Source organism: Lithobates pipiens, unplaced genomic scaffold (genome assembly GCF_037356315.1).
Source record: "Lithobates pipiens isolate NorthernLeopardFrog02 unplaced genomic scaffold, aLitPip1_a1.2 Scaffold_3, whole genome shotgun sequence".
Lineage (NCBI taxonomy): Eukaryota > Metazoa > Chordata > Amphibia > Anura > Ranidae > Lithobates > Lithobates pipiens.
Window position 1 is genome coordinate 76,148,376 of NW_027507790.1, and position 22,735 is coordinate 76,171,110.

A 22,735-nucleotide genomic window follows, 5' to 3' on the forward strand; every position below is an offset into this window, starting at 1 on the left:
TGGCACTGAGGCACTACAGTTCACGGAGGGAACCATGAATGCCAACATGTACTGTCTGACATACTGAAGCAGAGCATGATTTCCCCCCCCCCCCCTTTCGGGAGACTGGGCCACAGGGCAGTATTCCAACCGAATGATCCAAAGCTCCTCCAAGGCTACCACTGTCTTGCTAAAGAAGCTGAGGGTAAAGGTGATGGACTAGCCAAGCATGTCTCCAGACCTAAACACTATTGAGCATCTGTGGGGCATCCTCAAATGGAAGATGGAGGAACGCAAGGTCTCTAACTTCCACGAGCTCCATGATGTCATGGCAGAGGCGTCCATTGACAACCTGTGATGCTCTGAACTCCATGTCCAAGAGGGTTAAGGCATGAGGCAGTGCTGGAAAGTAATGGCCACACAGTATTGACACTTTGGGCCCAATTTAAACATTTTCACTTAAGGGTGTACTCCCTTTTGCTGCCAGCAGTTTAGACATTAATGGCTGTGTCACGTTATTTTGAGCGGACCGCAAATTTACATTGTTCAAGCTTTACACTGTAGCAAAGTGTCATTTATTCAGTGTTGTCCTATGAAAAGATAGAATTAACATGATTACAAAAATGCAAGGGGTGTACTCACTTTTGTGAGAGACTGTATATATCTGCACGATTTAATTTAACTGCTTCCTGACCAGGGCACGCCGATAAACGTCGGCAGAATGGTGCTGGTGGGCAAAGGGGCATACAGGTACGTCCCCTTTAAAAGGCGGCGCTGTGGGCGCACGCCTACCGCATTCTCCGTGACCGCGGGTCCTGTGGACTCTTTCTGCTGGGTGCCTGCAATCATGTCAGAGGTAGAACAGGTAGATGCTTTTGTAAACTAAGCATTTCCCTGTTCTGCCTAGTGACAGGAAAGACGACAGCAGTGATCGCTGTCATGTGTTGTAGCCCCTACCCCCTACAGTTAGAATTGCTCCCTAGGACACACTTAACCCCTTCATTGCCCCCTAGTGGTTGACCCCCTTCACTGCCAGTGTCAATGAATGTAACCAATGTGTCTGCCATAATGTTGCAGTCCCAAAAAATTTTTAAATATAAATGCCCTAAAACTATCACCTATTTTGTAGATCCTATAGTGTGTCATCGATCACAAAAAATAAACCAGAGGTGATCAAATACCATCAAAAGAAAGCTCTATTTGTGGGGAAAAAGACATCAATTTTTGTTTGGGTACAACGTCATACAACTACGCAATTGTCAGTTAAAACGACGCAGTGCCGAATCTCAGGAAGGGGGTAAAGAATCAAGATCGTGATTCAACCCCCCTTGATCGTAACACAGCATTTCCGCAATTCAGTGCACTTGGACCCCCTTCATGCTATGTAACTATGTAGCTTAAAAAAGAGAGAAAAAATCCTGAAAACTGCTCCCCATTAATATCAATGGATCCTTTCACACTGGGGTGGTGAAAAGTCCTGCAAAAATGGAACTTCAGCTTTTAGTGCTGGTGACCCTTTGACATGTCTTACTTTTTATTTTTTTATTTGGTTGGGGGGGGGGGGGAGAGAAGCAGGTACCCAGTTTACAGGCTGCCCTGGCGCCACAAAGAATATCACCTCCCTCACCCCCCCCCGCAAGCTTTTGGGACGCATTACAGGTCCCAGAAGATTGCCCGACCATTGACAGCTCTCAGCGCGGCTTGCAGCCCAGCGTCCAGATTTAGAATGGCAGCTCTGTGGAGAGGAGCAAGGCTTTGCATGCCCGCATCGCTGGACCGCGGGGCAGGTGAGGGTCTGATTAAGTCCGCAGCTAATCGGGTGGAACTCCGCTTTTAATTAAACAAAAAAGAAAACAAAACCATAAAGTTGGCGTGGGGTTTGTGTTTGTGTGTGTGTGTGTGTGTGTGTGTGTGTGTGTATATGTATGTGAAATGTTGCGCTGCGAATATCGTGATCTTTATTCTAAGCAAAAAATCATGATTCTCATTTTAGCCAGAATCGCACAGCTCTAATATATATAATTGAACTTGGTATACAAGTTTGTGTTTATGATCAGTTTTAATGTAAAAAAAGTGGAATGACCCTCACAATGTTAAACAATATCCAGCGTTCTGGCATCTGGTGCTCATCTGCATAAAGCCACTGGTTTATACAGTATGTGTGCCCAGAGGTCCGGGCGCTAGTGGCTCCCAGCACTTCCTGGAGAACTTGGACAATCCTAACCGGGTGGGGTGGGCGTAGCAGGTGTTTGGAGCATTGGGAAGTAATGTCAACCATTCCCCAGTGTCTCTGAATTCTCCAGGAAGCCATGGGAGCCACCAGTGCCCCTGGACCTCTAGCCACATTCTGTATACACCAGTGGCTTTATGTGGATGAGCACCAGACTCCTTAAAGTGATTATAAAGGCTTTTTCTTTCTTTTATAGGAGAGAATTTTTTTTTTAATTTTTTTTTTTTTTTAATTTTTTTTTATACTTGCTCTGTTGCAGTGGATTTGCACAGAGCAGCTTGGATTGTCCCTCTTCTGTGATCCTGGCCCCAACAGCAAGCGGCTTGCTATGGGGACGCTTGAGCCACAGCTCCCTGTGTCCATTTAGAAAAGGAGCCCAGAGCCGGCCCCTTCCCCTCTGATTGGCTAGGTGGCTTTGACAGCAGTGGGAGCCAATGGCACCACTGCTGTGTCTCAGCCAATCGGGAAGGAGAATTTTGGATGGCTGAGACCTTCGTGGTCAGATGGTGACCTCAGTTAAGTGTGAGAGGGGACTACTACAGTATATGCAGAAGGCTTTTTATTGTCGTGCATAGAATGCATGAAGCTAAACCTTCTGACTTTACAACTCTAATGCCATGTACACACTGTTGGATTTTCTGATGGGAAATGTTGGCTGTGAGCTGCTTGTTGGGAAGTCCGACCAGGTGTATGCTCTATCGAACATTTTGCTATTGGAATTTCCGCACACAAATGTTTGCGAGCAGGTTTTCAAAGTCCGATAGTGTGTACACAAGTTCATGCATGCTCTGAATTGAGCAGAAGTAGCCACACTGGTTATTGAACTTCCTTTTTCACGGCTCGTACGTCATAGCGTACTCGCGTTCGGAATTTTGGACCAACATTTGTGTGACCATGTCTATGCAAGACAAGTTTGAGCCAACATCCTTTGGGAAAAATCCACGGTTTTGTTGGAAAATCTGATCGTGTGTAAGGGGCATAACTCTGGATATTTAACATGGTGTGTATCGGTCCACTTTTTTACATTAAAACTGATCATACTACAGTACACAAGTTTCAACAACCTGTGTTAAGTAATTTCAATGTGAATAAATGGTTGTGGAATGAATCCTGAGTTTCCATTATTTGTTATGGGTAAATTTGCTTTCATATACGAGTGCTTTGGATTACAAGCACGCTTCTGGAATGAACTCAAAACAGGGGGCGGGGGGGGGGGGAACCGCACTGAGACCTAAAGATGTGGCAGCACAGTGGTGTAGTGGTTAGCACTTTCACCTAGCAGCAATAGGGTTGCTGGTTCAAATCTCGACCACGACGCTATCTGCCTGGAGTTTGCATTTTCTCCCTGTGCCTGTGTGGGATTCCTCTGGGTACTCTGGTTTCCTCCCACACTCCAAAGACGTGCTGGTAGGTTAATTAGACCCTGTCCAAAAAAATTGGCCGTATGTGTATGTCAATGTTGTAAGTGTCGGGACCCTACAGGTTAAAGGACCGCATAAAAGCTGCAGACGGACACCAGTGGCAAGGTAGCACTATACAAGTCATTCATAAAGATAATTCATAATAATAAAAATACAAAATCAAGAACAAAATAAATATTAATAAAAAAATATAAATAAAAATTACGGTAAATATTGAAAATCACAAGGCTGCTGCTCAACTGTGGGATACGCACACAATCAATGGAAGTAGAAGAAAAGAGCTGCGCCAATATGTAAAAGTAGCTTATAATAAAACGGCACTACATTCATCATAAAGTCTCTGACTTATTAAATAGTCCATAACAAGGAGCTCTTTGTGTTGAAAGCAAATTACTTGGCTTCAAAAACGGACATACCACGGTGATTCCACGCATCTATCACTAATGTGCCAAGCCACCGACAAAAGAATGCGCTTACCACATGGTAAAGCGTAAGGAGCGTTGTGGTAAAAGCCAATCGCAACCTCTCGCCTATACCAGATGTTTTGCAATTCAGGGGCGACACTTCATATATTGTCGATCTTTACAATGCTCCACACTCCCATTCACACACAATGGATATGCTCAGAAAGAGAGAAGCTTCCCATAGTGTAAAATCATTAATACTCCTTTAATTATAAACGAAAATGTACTTGCATAAGAAAGTTCGATTGCGTAAATACTGGCCGACAACTCGGGAGCCCATCCTCTCGTACAGCGTGGTGATGTCAGTGTGCCCTCCCAGATGCGTTCTGTGAGACGTGACTTTTTCAATGAGGAACGTGCACGCCGCAACGCACCACCATTAGAGACAGACCTCGTTCTGAGACAGAGGTCCGGCCGAAGACACCATCTTAGATATGGGCAAAGTCACTATTTTCCATAGCATACTATAAGGGCAAACCAGGACCTCCTGTAACGGACAGGTTCTCCCTAATACTAATAAACTAATACTAAAAAGTAAATTTTACAATTTAAAAGGGACCTGGAGGATAATACAATATAGGATAACCCCTTAAATCGCTGAACCTGTTAACCCCCCCTAGCGGTAATCCCGAGTCTGGCTCAGGTTGGGAATTTACTAGCAGGAGCGGTAACCCCGAGCCAGACTCGGGATCGCTTCGCTGGATGCAGGGGAGGACACAGGGAGAGTTACTTGCCTTGTCCCCTGGATCCAGCGATGTCCATCGAGCTGTCCTCCGCTCGATTCACAGTGCCGAATGCCGCCGAGCTCCGTTCCCTGCGACGTTACGGCGCACAGGAGCCGAGAACGGCGGCAAATTAAAAAAAGTAAAAAGACACAACACACAGCACTGTAATTTCACAATTACAGTGCTGTATTAAAAAATTACACCCCCCCCCCCCTTCCCACCTAGTGGTCTGTGCAGTGCCCTGCATACACTTTTTTTTTTTATATCATAATTACTGTGTTGTTTTTTTTTTTTTTTTTTCTTCTGCCTGAAATTTGGAGATTGTCCATAGCAACCAAAATGTGTCCCTTTTTTCAGTGTCTTAGGATTTTATTACATTATTGAAGAATTTTTATTCTTTATTATATTATAAATTTTATCCTACCCGGGATGTCTGATAGACTCTGGTTTGAAGAGATTTAAGAGCGTTATTCTTAATTACAGGACTACAAAATAAAACGCCAGATTTCCATGCAAAATAATTGTACCGCTTTCAGCACCTAAATCCAGACTGAATCATACCGCCAGGGAGATTAATCTATACCAATAATTGTAATAGCTGAGAAAAACGTTCCTATTACTATATTTGTATTTGATATTGTACCATTCCCCGTGAAAAAATGTGCTCATCATTTTATCCAATAATTTTAATATACCTGAATCCATATGTTTTTATATTCTTGCCTCTTATTGATTTTTGATATTATTTTTTCTTTATAACTACAAATTAATACTAGTAGTGATGAAATCGTATGAAGTGAATTCATTGTTAATTATATTTTAAAGCATTACATATTCCATCAAAAACGATCCCACTCCGAGCAGCCCATATAAGACCCTAAAAATCTTATAACAAAAAATGTTATAACAAAAGGTACAGGCATGTGGAGTCTGTACCCTTTTTTTTTTTTTTTATTATTTATTTATTTTTTGAGGTGAGGGATACTGGTTGGATTGGGAAAACATGCATGTTATAGCTCAAGCAACAGAAGAAAAAAATAGAAAACCCGTGTCCATAACCTTAAAAGGTAACACTGCTTTCGTGGGGGGAAATGTAATGTGTAAAATTTGTGTATCCAATTGCTACCTCAGTCATATTGTAATTAATGTTAAAAACTACCTTTTTCATTTTCAATCTGCATTGCTTGATTTTCTGTAAAATATATGTGGCTACCTGGAGGCATATGGTGTACAGCATGCCCCACAGATATATAATTTCCTGCTTGTGATTGGCTCACTTTTCCCCAGACGTCTGCACCAAGATACAGATTTTGAGCATCTTCTGCAACAAAAAATGTCATTTTGGAGAGATGCTACTAAAGGAAAATTGTGTCTAAAGGGATGCAGACCTTGCCGCTTTCCTCAGAGCCCTAAAAGTGCAGCAGATGACTGATAATTGCCAAACCACCTCCATACAGATTCACTGAGCACATGGGCACAGACAAATGCCTTTTTTTTCTGAGAAAAAAAGGTAGGAATCTGCAACAAAATTAAAATCCTTGCAGTGTACATTAACCACCCAGAGGGAAATGGTGTGACGGGGTGTTTTTTTTTTTTTTTTTTTTGAGTTGCTCTTTAAATGGTTGATTCAGAGGAATGCAGAAAAACCTTTAGAAGGCATGGTCCTATTTTTCTTCAGCCGGGGGGGGGGGAGGGGGAAATCCAGACCTGGATATGGAGTTTTTAAGCACGGCTCATCTTTCTAAAGCAGGGGTCTCAAACTGGTGGCCCTCCAGATGTTGCAAAACTACAAGTCCCATCATGCCATTGCCTTTGGGAGTCTTACTCTGAACTGTCAGCCTTGCAATGCCTCATGGGATTTGTAGTGTTTCAACAGCTGGAAGGCCACCAGTTTGAGACCCCTGTTCTAAAGACATTTGTTTTTTTTATTCCTATGGGGTACTGTCATTGAACGCTGAGAAATATAAGCACAGTGGGTAGCTTTTTTTTTTTTTTTTTTTTTTAAATGCATCTAAATACAAAACCTTTTTTTTAATTGCTGTACTGTAGTGCCTGGGCAATGCCTGCCAAAAGCATTACCATCACTGATGGTCTATTTTAAAGATGGGGGAGAAAAAAAAACAGCATTAGGACCAGCTAGCCTGCATTTTCAAATGGGCAGGACAGCAGTAGCTTTTTTTATTTATTTTTTTTTCTTCTTCATTCACTCAGCACAGGTTTCCTTTAAGCACAGGTTTGCATACACTTTATTTCCTGGCAAGTCAAAATGATATGGCGTGAGTAGGTGGAGCTTGAGAAAAACCAAATACACTAAAGGCGGTGTAGAAATGATGTGATGGATACTGTATGTCCTTAGTAGCTATCAAATCAGTAGATTACAAAAAGCCTAAAGTACTTATCTTCTGTGTAGTGAATTATAATTGAAACTTGGCATAGAAACTTGTACACAATGTGAATCACGGCTATGTGTGAAACAGTTGATGGGTGGCAGTTGTACTTCCTTTCTGTAATGGTGGAATCTAGCGTCTGGTGCTTGTATCTCTCTAGTAGACTGGTATTTCAGGTATTCTAAAACTGTCACCCTAAACGTATGTGTCGATCATGTATTTGCTATGGGGGCTATGTGCCCCCCCCCCTCCAAGAGGAAATAAGTTAACATTCCCATCCCCCATGGTCTTGAAGGCACAGGGCTTGCTTTCCCGAGTGACATGTATGTGTCCTTGCACTTGACAGAGTGCTCTAGGGAATGCAACGCGTATCCACTTTTTAGTTATCTGCAGAATTTTCTTTCTTTAAACACTTGGCTTAAGACCTCATGCACACTGGGCATAAAATGTTGCATATATAGGTGTTTGCGTTTCTTTCCCAGCCTGTGTCCATGCACATTTGGATGTATACAGGCATATTTTGAAGAGGAATGTTTACAGGCTAAGAAACCCCCATCACAAGCAAGTTTGGCTTCCCTTGCGTCGTATTTGGTTGGTCAGACCAGCATACAGACAAACTGTTTTTCCCAATAGGAATTGAGTCCGTCGGACAGACTTGAAGCGTGTTCTATTTCTAGGTCTGTGTTTTTTTTTTTTTTTTTTTTTTAAATGTGGAAAACTATTGTATTGGCCCACACACAATCGGATTGTCCGGTTCACTGATTCCACCGGAAAGTCCGGTCATGTGTATGCGGCATTGCATTACCCTCTTCCCAGGCTGACAATGCTGCTGTCCAAAGGGGTCTGTTTTTACAACTTCATCCAAAAGAGACACCCTAAGACAAGAACTGTTACTGGCTGGATCATCAGGGGAAATAACGAAAGCCTAAAGAAAACTAATGCTGCTATCACATCAAGGTGGATTTGCTTTAAATCACTAGTCAAAAGGCCTGATTTAAATCAACTCTTTAAGGCTGCATTCACACCTGAGCGTAGCTTTTTCAAACAGAAAATCGCGCAAATTTACAGCGATGTTGCTGTGTTTTTACCACGATTTTGTGCAGGGCAAAAGGTCACCAATGTTAAAAGAAAAAAGCCCAAATCTGCTCAAATCGAGCGACAAAAAAGGGTCCGGAACTTGTTTGAGCTTCAGGCGTTCGGCTTCAGGCGACTTGGAGTGGAGATGTGAACCATCTCCATTGAGAATAATAGTTTTTTTTTTATCCCTCTAGCGTTTTGTAGCTTCAAACTACAAAACGCTCAGGTGTGAATGGGGTCTAAATGCTAATTTTTAAAGCACAACTCTGTCATCTGTCCAGCAGAAGCTCCTCCTCTGACCCACTCATGACTCACTGACCGTCTCATTCACGTTAATGGGACGGCTGGTGATGCAGCAGTGACACAGCAAGGCGAGGGATGTGGTGGCAGCAGGTGAGTGGATGCCCGCTAACGGACGCTGTCATAATGGATCTGAAATGACAGGTGCTCTTTAAATGTAGGGACTTATTATTGCTGGTAGTTAGAATCTTTCATATTTGCAAACAAGGTTTCCTGTTTAGGATAAGCTGTTAGGTTAGTAAAACTGATATCAGAATCTATTTTAGGTTGATCACACGTGGTTGAGTTACTCGTGCTTTTATTTAATTAAAACAACCTAGTTACATATTCTTGTATTTGTTTTTTTCAAAGATATTGTTTATGCAGTGATGTTTAAGCAAACTTAAATGATCAGCTGGGTCTACGTGGAAAAATAATAATTCAAACACGGTCCATCACAGCACATCACCAAATTATATTGTTTTCATTCGGGCCATCAGGCCTTGCATCTTTGCATTGCTTGCATTTTGCACACATACCTGCTTTACCCATAAGTAGAGGAACTTCATTAAAATATTAAATATTCCCATACTGGGTCTTGTACCTGCTGCCTTTTTTATTTTTATTTTTTTCTTCAAACTATGTGCAGAAAGATCACAAGGTTTATAAGATGCTTGGGGTTCACTTTAATTTTCACTGCTTGCCCTTCCTCCTCACACTTGGAGCCTGGTACAGATGCATTTCTCTTAAAGTGGTTGTAAACCCTTACAACACACTTTGACCTACAGGTAAGCCTAGATTAAGGCTTGCCTGTAGGTCCAAGAAATATCTCCTAAACCTACACGGTTTGGGAGATATTTGCCGAAAGACAGGCACCGCTGTCTATGGCGCACTGAGCGCGGCACCCGTCAACGGCGATATGCTGCACATGGCGGCTCCTGTGCGGGGAGTGATGTCATCGCAGCTTTGCCGAATGACAGCGGCGGAGCAGCGAGACCCACCAAGAAGATGGATGCACCGGACTACAGGGGGACAGCGGTGACATCGCTGGCTCCTGTGTCAGGTAAGTGACACATAATGGGCTACTATGCGATGCATAGTAGTCCATTATACTTTACCTTTGCAGGGAATGAAAGAAGTAAACTCATCACGGTTTTTCCTCTTTAAAACAATAATACAATTTGTAGTGTACATAGATTTGAAAAACAGTGGGCTAAAGGAATATTCCTGAACTTTATTTAATCTCATGGTTACTGTGAGGTTGTGTGAATGCATCAATGCAGAGCATGTTGGCTCAGTTTGCAGAGCTTGGAGTCATTGAGTTTACCAAAAAATGTAAAAATTTCAGAATGTCCAGTCTCGTGCTACATAACGAAGCTCCATCTCATGCTGAATAAACCAAGTTTCCCATTTAAGATATGATTATCTTAGATTTTTACTCAAATCCTTTAAGATTAATTTGATGTTGATCAACAAAATCTGATTTTGAAATGAAAAAAGTGTGTGTGTGTGTGTGTGTGTGTGTGTGTGTGTGTGTGTTTTTATTTTTTTTTCCCACCCTGCATCACATCTCATGACTGGTTAGCGGTAATATATTTTGTTGGGTTCAGCACTGCCTTGTGTATTGTGTGACCTAACATATTGCACAAGAGGAAATGCTGGTATTCTATGTCTTGTGGAAAGGAAAACCAGAACAAAGTTGTGCAGCAAATCCATGACAAAAACAGATTTTCAGTTCTTCTTCTTCTTTTTTTTTTTTTTTTTTTTTTTTGTCTGAAATTTATTAATATTTTTACTACTCTTCGCCTCTGTCCTTCAATTCATCTTTAATGGAACTCTAATCTTTAATTTTTGCAGAATGTTCGGATAGATCCAAGCAGTGGGTTTGCTTATGAAATGTGGAGAGATCTTCCCGTGCCCTTCTTCATGTCCATCTACATCTTTGAAGTGGTGAACCATAAAGAAGTCCTTTTGGGCGAAAAGCCCAGGGTTGAGGAGCGTGGACCATTTGTTTACAGGTGCAGTAGGGTTCACATTCTGTGTTTAAAAAAAATAAAAATAAAAAAGTTTGACCACTGGACCCATGATGTCCACTTAAGCCACAGCATGCAGTATATAATCCTATATAATTCAAAATTCTTGAGGCTTATGGAAATTGCAGCAAGTTTACATGCAGTCAAGTGGTTAAAATGATTCTGGGGAGGGTATTGAGTTTGCCTCTTTATTTTGTGCAGAGGTGAGCTAACCCCCTTCCGTTTGTTTTTCTTTTGCAGCCAAATTGGTAACCCACCTACTTTTTACTACATATTTCTATTCATAGTAGATCTTCAATGATGGGCTCTTTAAATCTTGCATAACTGCCATTTTTGAGCAAAAGGTTTTATGATCATTCTTATTCATAAAACAAAGTGGTGGAGGCTTTCAAAGTGCCACATCCCAAAACTAACAAATACAGTGCATTGCGAAAGTATTCGGCCCCCTTGAACTTTTCAACCTTTTGCCACATTTCAGGCTTCAAACATAAAGGTATAACATTTTAATTTTTTGTAAAGAATCACCAACAAGTGGGACACAATTGTGAAGTGGAACGAAATCTGTTGGATATTTTAAACTTTTTTAGCAAATAAACTGAAAAGTGGTGCGTGCAAAATTATTCGGCCCCTTTACTTTCAGTGCAGCAAACTCACTCCAGAAGTTCAGCGAGGATCTCTGAATGATCCAATGTTGTCCTAAATGACTGATGGTGATAAATGGAATCCACCTGTGTGTAATAAAGTCTCTGTATAAATGCACCTGCTCTGTGATAGTCTCAGGGTTCTGTTGAAAGCACAGAGAGCATCATGAAGACCAAGGAACACACCAGGCAGGTCCGTAATACTGTTGTGGAGAAGTTTTTAAAGCCGGATTTGGATACAAAAAGATTTCCCAAGCTTTAAACATCCCAAGGAGCACTGTGCAAGCGATCATATTGAAATGGAAGGAGTATCAGACCACTGCAAATCTACCAAGACCTGGCCGTCCCTCTAAACTTTCAGCTCAGTCAAGGAGAAGACTGATCAGAGATGCAGCCAAGAGGCCCATGATCACTCTGGATGAACTGCAGAGAACTACAGCTGAGGTGGGAGAGTCTGTCCATAGCACAACAATCAGTCGTACACTGCACAAATCTGGCCTTTATGGAAGAGTGGCAAGAAGAGAGACATTTCTCAAAGATATCCATAAAAAGTCTCGTCTAAAGTTTGCCACAAGCCACCTGGGAGACACACCAAACATGTGGAAGAAGGTGCTCTGGTCAGATGAAACCAAAATCCAACTTTTTGCCCACAATGCAAAATAATATGTTTGGCGTAAAAGCAACACAGCTCATCACCCTCAACACACTATCCCCACTGTCAAACATGGTGGTGGCAGCATCATGGTTTGGGCCTGCTTTTCTTCAGCAGGGACAGGGAAGATGGTTAAAATTGAGGGGAAGATGGCTGCAGCCAAATACAGGACCATTCTGGATGAAAACCTGTTGGAGTCTGCAAAAGACCTGAAAATGGGACGGAGATTTATCTTCCAACAAGACAATGATCCCAAACATACAGCAAAATCTACAAAGAAATGGTTCACAAATAAACGTATCCAGGTGTTAGAATGGCCAAGTCAAAGTCCAGACCTGAATCCAATCGAGATTCTGTGGAAAGAGCTGAAAAGTGCTGTTCACAAACGCTCTCCATCCAACCTCACTGAGCTCGAGCTGTTTTGCAAGGAAGAATGGGCAAGAATTTTAGTCTCTCGATGTGCAAAACTGATAGACATACCCCAAGCGACTTGCAGCTGTAATCGCAGCAAAAGGTGGCTCTACAAAGTATTAACGCAAGGGGGCCGAATAATTTTGCACGCCCCACTTTTCATTTTTTTTATTCATTAAAGTTTCAAAAATCCAATAGATTTCGTTCCACTTCACAATTGTGTCCCACTTGTTGGTGATTCTTCACAAAAAATAAAAATGTTATCTTTATGTTTTGAAGCCTGAAATGTGGCAAAAGGTTGAAAAGTTCAAGGGGGCCCAATACTTTCGCAAGGCACTGTATAGCACAAAGGAACGCGGAAACCATCCCCCCTACTTAACCACCTACAAATAACACACTTGATTGGCTCAGCACAGGACCCAAACTTAAATCACATTAAAGTAATTGTAAAGTTGTGGGTGTTTTTTTAAATATAAAAAATCATGTTATACTTACCTGCTATTTGCACAGAGCAGCCCGGATTCCCCTTGGGTCTATCTTCTGTGCTCCTGGCCACTCCCTTCTGTCGAGTGCCCCCACAGCAAGTAGCTTGCTATGGGGGTGTTTGCCAGCATATAGCGACCCATCATATTTGGCTACCCGCTGGACTGCGTATGAGCGCTGCCGCCATATGCGTTCCACCCCTTTTTCTAGGTTCAAGCCCCACCATCCAAGTGGACATAGTTGGATTATAATGCCGAGCGAGGCCGTACCCGAAGTGTAGCGAGCCCCCAAGGGGCCCTCTGTTGGACCGCATATAGCGGCGGCCCGCAGCGGGTCCAGCGGGTAGCCAAATGTGGTGGGTAGCTGAATGTGATGTAACGGGGCATCAGAACAGAGTCAAAGCTCCCTGTGTCCAGACAAGGAGCTGCAGGCTGGCCCTGCCCCCTCTCTCCTGATTGGCAGACTTTGACAGCAGCGGGAGCCAATGGCGCTGCTCTTTCAGCCAATCAGAAGGCAGAGTCTCAGATGTCCACTAATGTCTCTGCCATCTATGAGCAGAGAGGGGGCTCCGGTAAGTATTGGGGGGGCTGTGGGGGGCCCTTCTGCCCACAGAATGCATTAAGATAAAGAACAAAAAAAGTAATGGCAGGCTTCTACAACTCCAGATGTCAATATGTTTAGCAATGTATTTGCTTCATCAGGACAGTGGGTATGCCAATCATAATAATTAGTAAAACAAGACTGATATGAACTCGTACATTCATTGTATACTTTCCCAGATATGCTCACATTGCATTCTTGGCAGTTTGGGAGAATGCCACATAAGTCTGGCAGGTGGACACAGGCAATAACGGCCATCGCTTCTCCATATAAGAAGGTGAAGGTAATGGCAAATGCGTAGACTCTAAAACAGAAACGTGGTGTTCAATGAGCACACTATCCAAATTTCCATGATGGAGCCGATAAAAACTAAAGGCATGACTCTCATGAGAGGATATTGCTGCATAACCAAAGTAATCTGTATTAAAGACAAGGTTGCTTTAATATCCAGGGACAACTGCTAGATGGCAGGAATAGATGCCGCCTTGGTATATTTGGTGTAGGTCAAAATTCAACATGTATACTTGATGGACAAATGGATTACACTTTTTTGGCTGTCCATTTTGTGCATTGTGTGCTGATGCAGTTAAATGTGGGGGTCACCTTTTACAACTATGCTTTTCCCTCTGTTCTGGTTTATAGACCTTTAAGAGATCCTTGGTTTGCATTTCTTTGTAGGAACTGCACTTCCACTGTGTAAGCATAGCCCCTTTCTCCCTCCTTCCTAAATGTTTAAATGCTTAAGGACTACATAGAAACTAGAAAACTTTTTTTTTTTTTATCTCTCCACTGACTTTTATGCCCACGACCCTTCACTGGGACCAGGAGGAAGAAACCTTTTACTCACTGGTTACTGCAGTACCCAGTGGTTAAATCTCTGCCCCCCCCTTCCTTTCCCATTGATGGGTTGTTAAATTAAGATGTAGTCTGTAAACTACACTAGCATCATTGGTACACAGAATAAGTGGCAGATACAACCAAGACACTATTGAAAATCTACTTTACCCGAAACTTTAACACCTTTTTCCCAAGTGTTCTTCCAGGACAGCCCTTGAGAGATGGAGCTCCTCCCATCGACACAGGAAACACATTGCCACAGTTCAAAAGGCGGTCCCTCAGGTCCCTGGTCAGTCATTTGTGTTTCCTCCGTCGGAGGAACATGTTGCCAGGAACCTGGAGGCCCCTCTCAGGGGCTGCCTGAGAACCTGCAAGCCTAAGGGACCGGGTCCTGGTTTATGGCTGCAGTTTGGGTCCATACCTTTTTTTTTTTTTTTCTTTGGCTCGGGTACCGTCCAGCTGAACCGGAGCAGACCCGTTACCCTCCTCCTTCCAGTGCCGAGGTGGCCAGGGGCAGAATGACGCCGGTTTCCCCCAGGAGTGGTGAGTGGAACCTTCCATCTTCCCTCCTCGTTGCAGGGGGTCGGAGACGCCGAGCGTTCACTTCCGGCGGAACCGCGTCATCACTGCGTGCCGAGACTTCCGGTTCCGGGTCTCTAAGGGTACAAGGAGGAGAGGGAGAGCCAGTGCTGTGCCTGTAAAGCCCGACCAGCGTCCAGCTATACCGGATTAGCGGCGGGATTCGGAGCGTCAGAGGGGGACCATGGAGGCTATTCCCCAGGATACTCCGGCGGAGACAGGCACCAGCCAAACCCAGGTAGGCTGCTGGGCATGCTATTACTCTGGTGGAGTGGTGGTGTTTGTAGGCTGGGCCCTGTAGTACCCCACGGTGGCGGTTTACTCACAGTGAGGTTGTTTGTTAGTGGTGATTCTAAGAGGGACATGGTGCTGACGCTAAGAAATCCTTTGTCTTCTTATTTTCAGGCTAAAGAGATGCCAAGGGAAGACAAGACAGGCCGCAAAAAGTGTCCTAATTGTGGGAATAGGTTGTCCTCTGGCTCTAACAAAGCCCTATGCAAGCAATGCATTGCAAGCTTGCTTAAATCTGAGGCAGATTCCCCTTTAGCAAAGTTTTTGGGCTCCTTTAAAGAGGAAATGGCGTCGACCTTTAAGTCCCTCCGGGAGTTAATCACTGACGTGGGATCAGCTGCAGCTGCCTCCACGAGTAAAACAACTATAATCTCATCACCATGCCTTACAACACCCAGCTCAGGGGAGCCCCGTATGGTCAGGGAGCCTAGCCCCACGTTGATTAGCCCCGAATCCTCTGACACTGACTCGGGTCAGGAAGAGGATCAAGCAGCATCTAAAGCCTCAAAATATAGATTATCTCTCGAGGAAGTAGATGAGCTAATGGGGGCTATCTATGATACGCTGGAAATTGAGGAGGAAGAAACTCAGTTATCCAGACATGATCAAATGTATGAGGCTCTGGGGAAAAAGAAAGCAAGGGTTTTTCCTATACATAAGGTGCTTTCTGACCTTGTCCTTAAGGAGTGGTCTGAACCAGACAAGAAGGTTTTCTTTCCTAAATCCCTTAAGAGAAGGTTCCCTTTTGATGAGAGCCCAGAGGCGGTCTGGAATAAAAATCCAAAACTAGACGCCCCTCTGTCCAAAATCTCAAAGCAGGCTGATCTGGCCTTTGAGGATATGGGCCACCTGAAAGATCCCATGGACAGGAGAACAGACATTGTCTTAAAGAGGGCCTGGGATGCCTCTATGGCAGGCTTAAAACCAGCTCTAGCCACTTCCTGTGTAGCTAGAAACCTGGAGTTCTGGTTATCGCAACTACAAGAACACTTAAAGGCAGGCACTCCTAGGGGGGAGCTTTTGAAATCTTTCCCTATGCTTTTTAAGGCCACCAGTTTCATCTCTGACGCCTCCACGGACTCCGTTAAATTTACGGCTAAATCTGCAGCACTTTCAGTGGCAGCAAGGAGGTCAGTATGGATGAAAACCTGGGGGGGAGACACGGCGTCTAAAACCCGCCTGTGCAGCGTCCCTTTTACAGGAGACTTAGTCTTCGGGCCTGAATTAGACTCCGCCTTAGAAAGGACGGCGGACAAAAAGAAAACCTTTCCTGCAAAAAAGAAAAATTTTCAAAGAAAAATTTTTCGTCCCTTTAAGGAACCCTCTAAATCAGAGAAGAGTTCAACCCCCAAAAAAACATTGGTCGGGACATAAAGGGAAAGGAAAAGGGGGCATACTGTTTAGCCGCCCCAATCAGGATCCCAAACCCCAGTGACGTCAGGGTTCCTGTGGGAGGAAGATTAAGCAAATTTCTTCCTCAATGGGAAGAGACAACCTCGAACGAGTTTGTCTTAAACATAATAAAAAGGGGTCATGCGCTGGAATTTCACAGCAACCCTCCTTCCAAGTTTCTGGTGACAAAGCTTCCAAGTCACTCAGAAAAGGCCAGGGCCTTACCTTTACTAATAGGGGAAATGGTAGATCAAGAAGTATTGACACCAGTCCCTATTCAGGAACAAGGGGACGGTTTTTACTCGCACATCTTTGTGGTAAGAAAACCGTCAGGGAGATTCAGACTAATTATGAACCTCCGTCCACTGAATCGCTCCATCCGTTACAAGAGATTTCGGATGGAGTCCATTTATTCCATAAAGAATCTCCTGCAGAAAGACATTTATGGCAACCCTGGACCTAAGGGATGCTTATCTGCACATTCCAATAAGGGAGGAATGCCAGAAATTCCTTCGGATGGCAGTGCAGATAGACACAAAGGTTTACCACTTTCAGTGCAGAGCACTTCCCTTCGGTCTATCATCCTCTCCGAGAATCTTTACCAAGGTTCTCGGAGAGGCTTTAGTTCCTCTGAGGCTTCAATTATCCCCTACCTAGACGATCTGCTCCTAACAGCCCACTCAGAGAGTCGTCTTTCTCAGGACCTAGAATTGACTCAACTCAGTCTGAGTCGATTAGGGTGGATTGTCAGTCAGGAGAAATCCAAGACAACCCCAACACAGGAGATCCTGTATCTGGGGTACTGGATCAAGTCTGTAGATCAGAAAATTATACTGCCGGAAGAAAAGATTTTGAATCTGTGGCAGAGAATATCTTTTCTTCAATGCAGCCCCAAGTGTACGGTGAGGGAAGTAATGTCGGTCTTAGGTCTTATGACGGCAGCCATTCCAGCCGTACAATGGGCCAGGTTCCATCAAAGAGAACTTCAGGGTTTTCTGTTAGAACAATTAAAAGGCAGAGATCTGGAGGAGGAGGTATCGATCCCCTCAAGGGTAAAACGCTCCCTCTGGTGGTGGAAGGACAGGGAGAACCTAAACAAAGGGGTTCATTGGGTCCTTCCTATCACTTCAACACTAACAACGGATGCGAGCAGTTGGGGCTGGGGAGCCCACCTAGGCTCAAGCTGGGTCCAGGACAAGTGGACCCCGGAGGAGAAATGTTTCTCTTCCAATTGGAAAGAACTAACAGCAATCCTGAGAGCTGTTCTAGCTTTCCACCCCGCAATACAGGGTCACCATCTACAAGTCCGTTCAGACAATACGACGGCTGTAGCATACATAAACAAACAAGGAGGAACCAGAAGTCCTCGTTTGATGTTGGTAGCCAGACGCATTCTCCAGTGGGCAGAAGCCAATCTGGAATCCATTTCTGCAGTTCACCTGAAAGGGGAGTTGAACAACAAGGCGGACTTCTTGAGTCGACAGAGGATTTCGAACCAAGAATGGTCCTTACACCCAGAGGCATTCAATCTCATAACAGCTCACTGGGGAGAACCAGAGGTAGACCTTTTTGCGAGCAGGAAAAATGCAAAGGTTCCCAATTTTTTCTCGCTAAACCCAGGAGATCAACCCCTGGCGGTAGATGCCTTGCAAACTCCATGGACTTTCAGTCTGGCGTATGCATTTCCCCCTCTTCATCTCATTCCGAGGGTCCTAGCAAGATTCCTCAAGGAAAAAACCTGTTTGATTCTAGTAGCACCTTTTTGGCCCAGGAGACCGTGGTTCACAACGTTGCTACAATTGACAGACTGTCCGCCTCTAAGACTTCCCTACAGACAGGACCTCCTGTCGCAGGGACCTCTTTACCATCCGCAGGTCGCCACACTGAAGCTGTCAGCGTGGTTACTGAGGAGGAAATCTTAAGGAGTAAGGGCCTGTCAGACGAGGTAATTGCGACCTTACTACAGAGTCGCAAACCAGTCACGAGAGCTATTTACAAAAAAGTCTGGAAAAAATTCAATAGCTGGCTGAATGGCCGGGACATAAATACGGCTAATATTCTACAGTTTTTACAGGAAGGTGTAAACAAGGGTTTAACCCTAAGTACTATTAAAGTACAGATAGCTGCCTTAAGTGTATACCTAGATGAACGCTTACAGGAAAATCCTTTTGTCGCTAGATTCTGTAAGGCAGTCGCTAGACGCAAGCCAGTCAGAATCACAAAAGTCCCATCCTGGGATTTAGCAGTTGTGCTAAAAGCTTTCTTGGGGTCACCCTTTGAGCCTATCTCAGAGGCCTCCCTAAGGCTTATTACCTTTAAGACAGTTCTCCTGGTGGCAATCACTTCAGCCCGTAGGGTCAGTGAAATCCAAGCACTTTCCATCAGGGAACCATTCCTACAGATCCTAGAAGACAGAGTCATTCTAAAGACAGACCCTGGGTTCTTACCAAAGGTAGCATCTAGTTTCCATAGGTCCCAAGATATTGTCCTCCCTTCATTTTGTCAAAATGCAGCAAATGAGAAAGAGGAACGTTTTCATTTATTGGATGTGAGGAGGTGTATTCTAGAATATCTTAAAATAACAAATCCATTCAGAATCTCAGACTCCCTTTTTGTCCTTTTTTCCGGACAGCGTAGGGGACAGAAAGCTTCAAAAGTAACCATAGCTAGATGGATTAGGCTAGCTATAACAGAGGGGTATAAGGCCTTGAATAGAGATCCTCCTGAGGGTGTTAAAGCTCACTCAACAAGAGCGTTGTCTGCATCCTGGGCAGAAAGAGCTGGTGCCACCCCGGAGCAGGTATGTAAAGCAGCCACATGGTCAAGCTTTTCCACCTTTACAAGGCATTACCGACTGGACTTAATGTCTAGTCAGGATCAGGCCTTTGGGAGGAAAGTCCTCCAGGCCGTGGTCCCCCCCTAATCTGGTAAGTACTTGGGGATCCTCTCAAGGGCTGTCCTGGAAGAACACTTGGGAAAACTGGAGTTAGTACTTACCGGTAACTCCTTTTCCGGTGGTCTTCCAGGACAGCACGATCCCACCCTTTATTTGATTGTAGTGATGTACTAATGTTATTACCTGTTATGGTTTATATGTTTTTCAGTTCCATCCTTCGGTTCTTGGTGAATGACTGACCAGGGACCTGAGGGACCGCCTTTTGAACTGTGGCAATGTGTTTCCTGTGTCGATGGGAGGAGCTCCATCTCTCAAGGGCTGTCCTGGAAGACCACCGGAAAAGGAGTTACCGGTAAGTACTAACTCCAGTTTTTGTAGAGTTTTTTTTTTTTGCTCATGAAATTTTCTAGGTATGGGCACTTCAGCCTATAGAAATTTAAAATACAAGGAGTAATCTCCCTTTTTATTTATAGGGAACGCAAACAGAAAACAAACATAACTTTTAATGAAAATGGGACCGTCTCATTTGTTGAGACACGGATTATGCATTTTGAACCTGATATGTCTACGGGAAGTGAAGAGGATTACATTGTATTTCCAAACATTCTTGTCCTGGTAATTTTTATTTTTTCCCACACCATTGTTACTGAAATTTGTATATTTAAGAATGCCATCTTGGACCAGAAGTCCACATTAAGCGGTCTTTTGGTTATGCTCTGATGCCAATTTAGTAGTTCTCGTTGTACCTAGAATGTTTTTGTTTAGTTTTTGGTTTAGCTGAGATAAATGCAATACAATTCTGTAGTGGGGTGTTTTTTTTTTGCCCCCTATGTTCAACACTATGGTCACCAGTATTAAAAAAAAAAAAAAAAAAAAAAAAAAAAAAAACAGGCTGGTTTGATTTGCTTATAGCGCCGCTCAAAGTAAAGGTGAAAGCCTAGCTGTGTCCAAGAACACGGGTGCAGGCCTGCCCTGATGCTAATCCAGGGGGGTAAATGTAAAGAGGAAAGGATGACTGCTACTCCCAGGGAGTAGAGTAGTGGCAATCCTTTCCTCTTTACCTAAAGACAGAGGTGTTTGGGATTGTGAATTGAGATTTTGCTGTAATCCCTTTATTTTTTTTTTATTTTTTTTTTAATGTGGCTATGACCACTTCTAACAAAACATGGGTTAAATTGGATAGAACTTGAAATGGCATGCTTTTGGGGTGTCCTCAGTCTGGGCTAAACTAGACTGTGACCTTTACCTATGCTAGGCTACCTCCTAGGAAATAATAAAAAAAAAAAAAAAAAAAAAAAAATTCTGTGGTTTTATACATGGTTCGTTTGCGATAAAGCAGCATGGACAGGGCTGGTGCAAGAATTTTTGGACACCCTAGGCGAAACCCCATATTTCTGCCCCTGACTCCACCCCCTTTGCCCTCTTAACACATGGGACTTGACACATGCGCTGACCTACTGGACCATGGCTGGTGCTAGCTAGTCTTGCCTAGGGCATAAAATAGGCTAATTGGGGGGGGGGGGGGAGAGGAGGGGAAAGGGGGACAGAGGGGGGGGTGTTGAGAGGGAGTGCTGGCTAAGAATGGGGGGAGGGCTGATTGAGGGGTGCTTGGAGGGGGGAGGGCTGAGAGAGGGGGGCTTGGGGGGGGGGGGGAGGGCTGAGAGACCCCTAGCCCTGTTCCTGGAGTCCCACCTCTGTCCCAGTCTGTCTGCAGGTGTGTATGATGACTGACAGTACCTTCCATACCATGATTCCAGTCTCCTGCCCGTCCTCTGCGACCCCAGTGTAGGTGAGCTTGTCCTCCAGCTTCGGGCCTCACATCACGGAAAGGAACTTGGAGCAGTCCATGCTCTGGAAGCATGGGTTATGCTGCGCCTGCTTGCCTCCTGGGGAGGAGGGGTCAGGGGGCGAGGTCAAGGAGGAGGTCGTGCCATGGTAGCGCTCTTCTCCCGGGCTTTCTGGCTTATCTGCCCTCAAGCGGCCCCTTGCTGTTCACTGCCATGTAGCGATAGATGCCTGGCCACCCACACTTCCCAAATTCACACAGCAGAGAGCGCCCTGGGGGTTGCTGGACATGTGACACTTGCTGGCTGAGATCATGATAGAAGAGCAGAGAGGGGGGATTACTGTCTGGAAACACAGAGCGGAGAGCCAGGGCGGGGGTGCTGCTTGACTTGGCTCTGTGGAGGACAGTGTGTGAGTAAAATAGCCAGCGTCCGGGCGTCCTAGGTGGCAGCGTGACCTAGGCGGTTGCCTAATCCGCCTAGTGATAGCACCAGCCCTGGTTGCAGCTGCAAAACTCTAGGTTTTGTTTGGACCAAGCTGATTCAAACTAATTCTTTCACTTTCTAACATGTTCCCACTGGGAGCACTGTATAAATGGCAGAAGCTACATACAGTACTGTTCCAGCAGCAATATGGGGAATTCTTGTTCCCTCCCCCCAACAAAGTTGAGTCAGGCAGAGTGCTGCTCAGCCATTCACATTAAGCATTGTATTTTGTGAATGAATACAAGGCTTTCTTTGGCTCAGGTGGAGTGGCCGGCAGACAACCTCACCATCTTGACCTCAGCCATTTGTTAGAAGCTTTGCATTTTTATGAATGAATACAAGGCTCCCTCTGAATGGCTGAGCAGCAATTAACCTGACTTGATTTTGTTCCGGGAATGGCAAGTCCCTGCACCGTTGCCTAAAGCATAGTGCTGTATGGTGTATGTAGTATATGCTCCAGGTTTATGCAGTGCTCCTATTACTGAAGGAAATCGTTTGGGCCAGCTTAGTTCAAAACATTTCACGTTTGAATTAAACCTGGAGTTGGGGAGCCCAAATTGTTTCTATGGTAAAAGTTTTAGAATATGCAGAGTATTTACAACAGTTCATTACAGTTCAAGGCATTTTAGGTAAAGTTTTTAATGCAGACCTGTTTTTGTATTTTATACCTACAGGGTGCATCATTGATGATGAAAGATTTACCTTTACCCATTAGATGGGTCATCAGTGCAGCATTTTCATCTTTCGGTCAAGAGGCTTTCATAAACAGAACAGTGACAGATCTCCTGTGGGGCTACAATGAGCCATTTTTAGATTTTATAAATGCATTACTCCCTGGAAAACTTCCGTTCAAAGGGAAATTTGGTTTGTTTGCAGATGTAAGTGAAACACGTCCTTGTTTTTAGGCAAACCTGTTCATAATGCTCATTTGTCTTATAAAATGTTGCATCTTGTAATGTCCTATTTTTTTTATTTCATCTTTTTTCTCTAGTTCAATAACTCAAACTCTGGTGTTTTTACGGTAAACACTGGAGTAGAAGACATCAGTCGAGTCCAAATGGTAGATACGTGGAATGGGTTCAGAGAGG

At 44.1% G+C, this 22,735-nt stretch overlaps 1 protein-coding gene across 1 annotated transcript in view; it reads left to right on the plus strand.

Annotated features, from left to right (window-relative positions):
- SCARB1 (scavenger receptor class B member 1) overlaps nt 1–22,735 on the plus strand; it is a 146,244-nt gene that overhangs the window by 63,279 nt on the left and 60,230 nt on the right. Inside the window, exons 2-5 of the mRNA XM_077461826.1 lie at nt 10,420–10,580; nt 19,851–19,992; nt 22,322–22,525; nt 22,639–22,734. Of these exons, the coding sequence (XP_077317952.1) occupies nt 10,420–10,580; nt 19,851–19,992; nt 22,322–22,525; nt 22,639–22,734 (603 nt within the window). The remainder of the gene's footprint in view (nt 1–10,419; nt 10,581–19,850; nt 19,993–22,321; nt 22,526–22,638; nt 22,735) is intronic.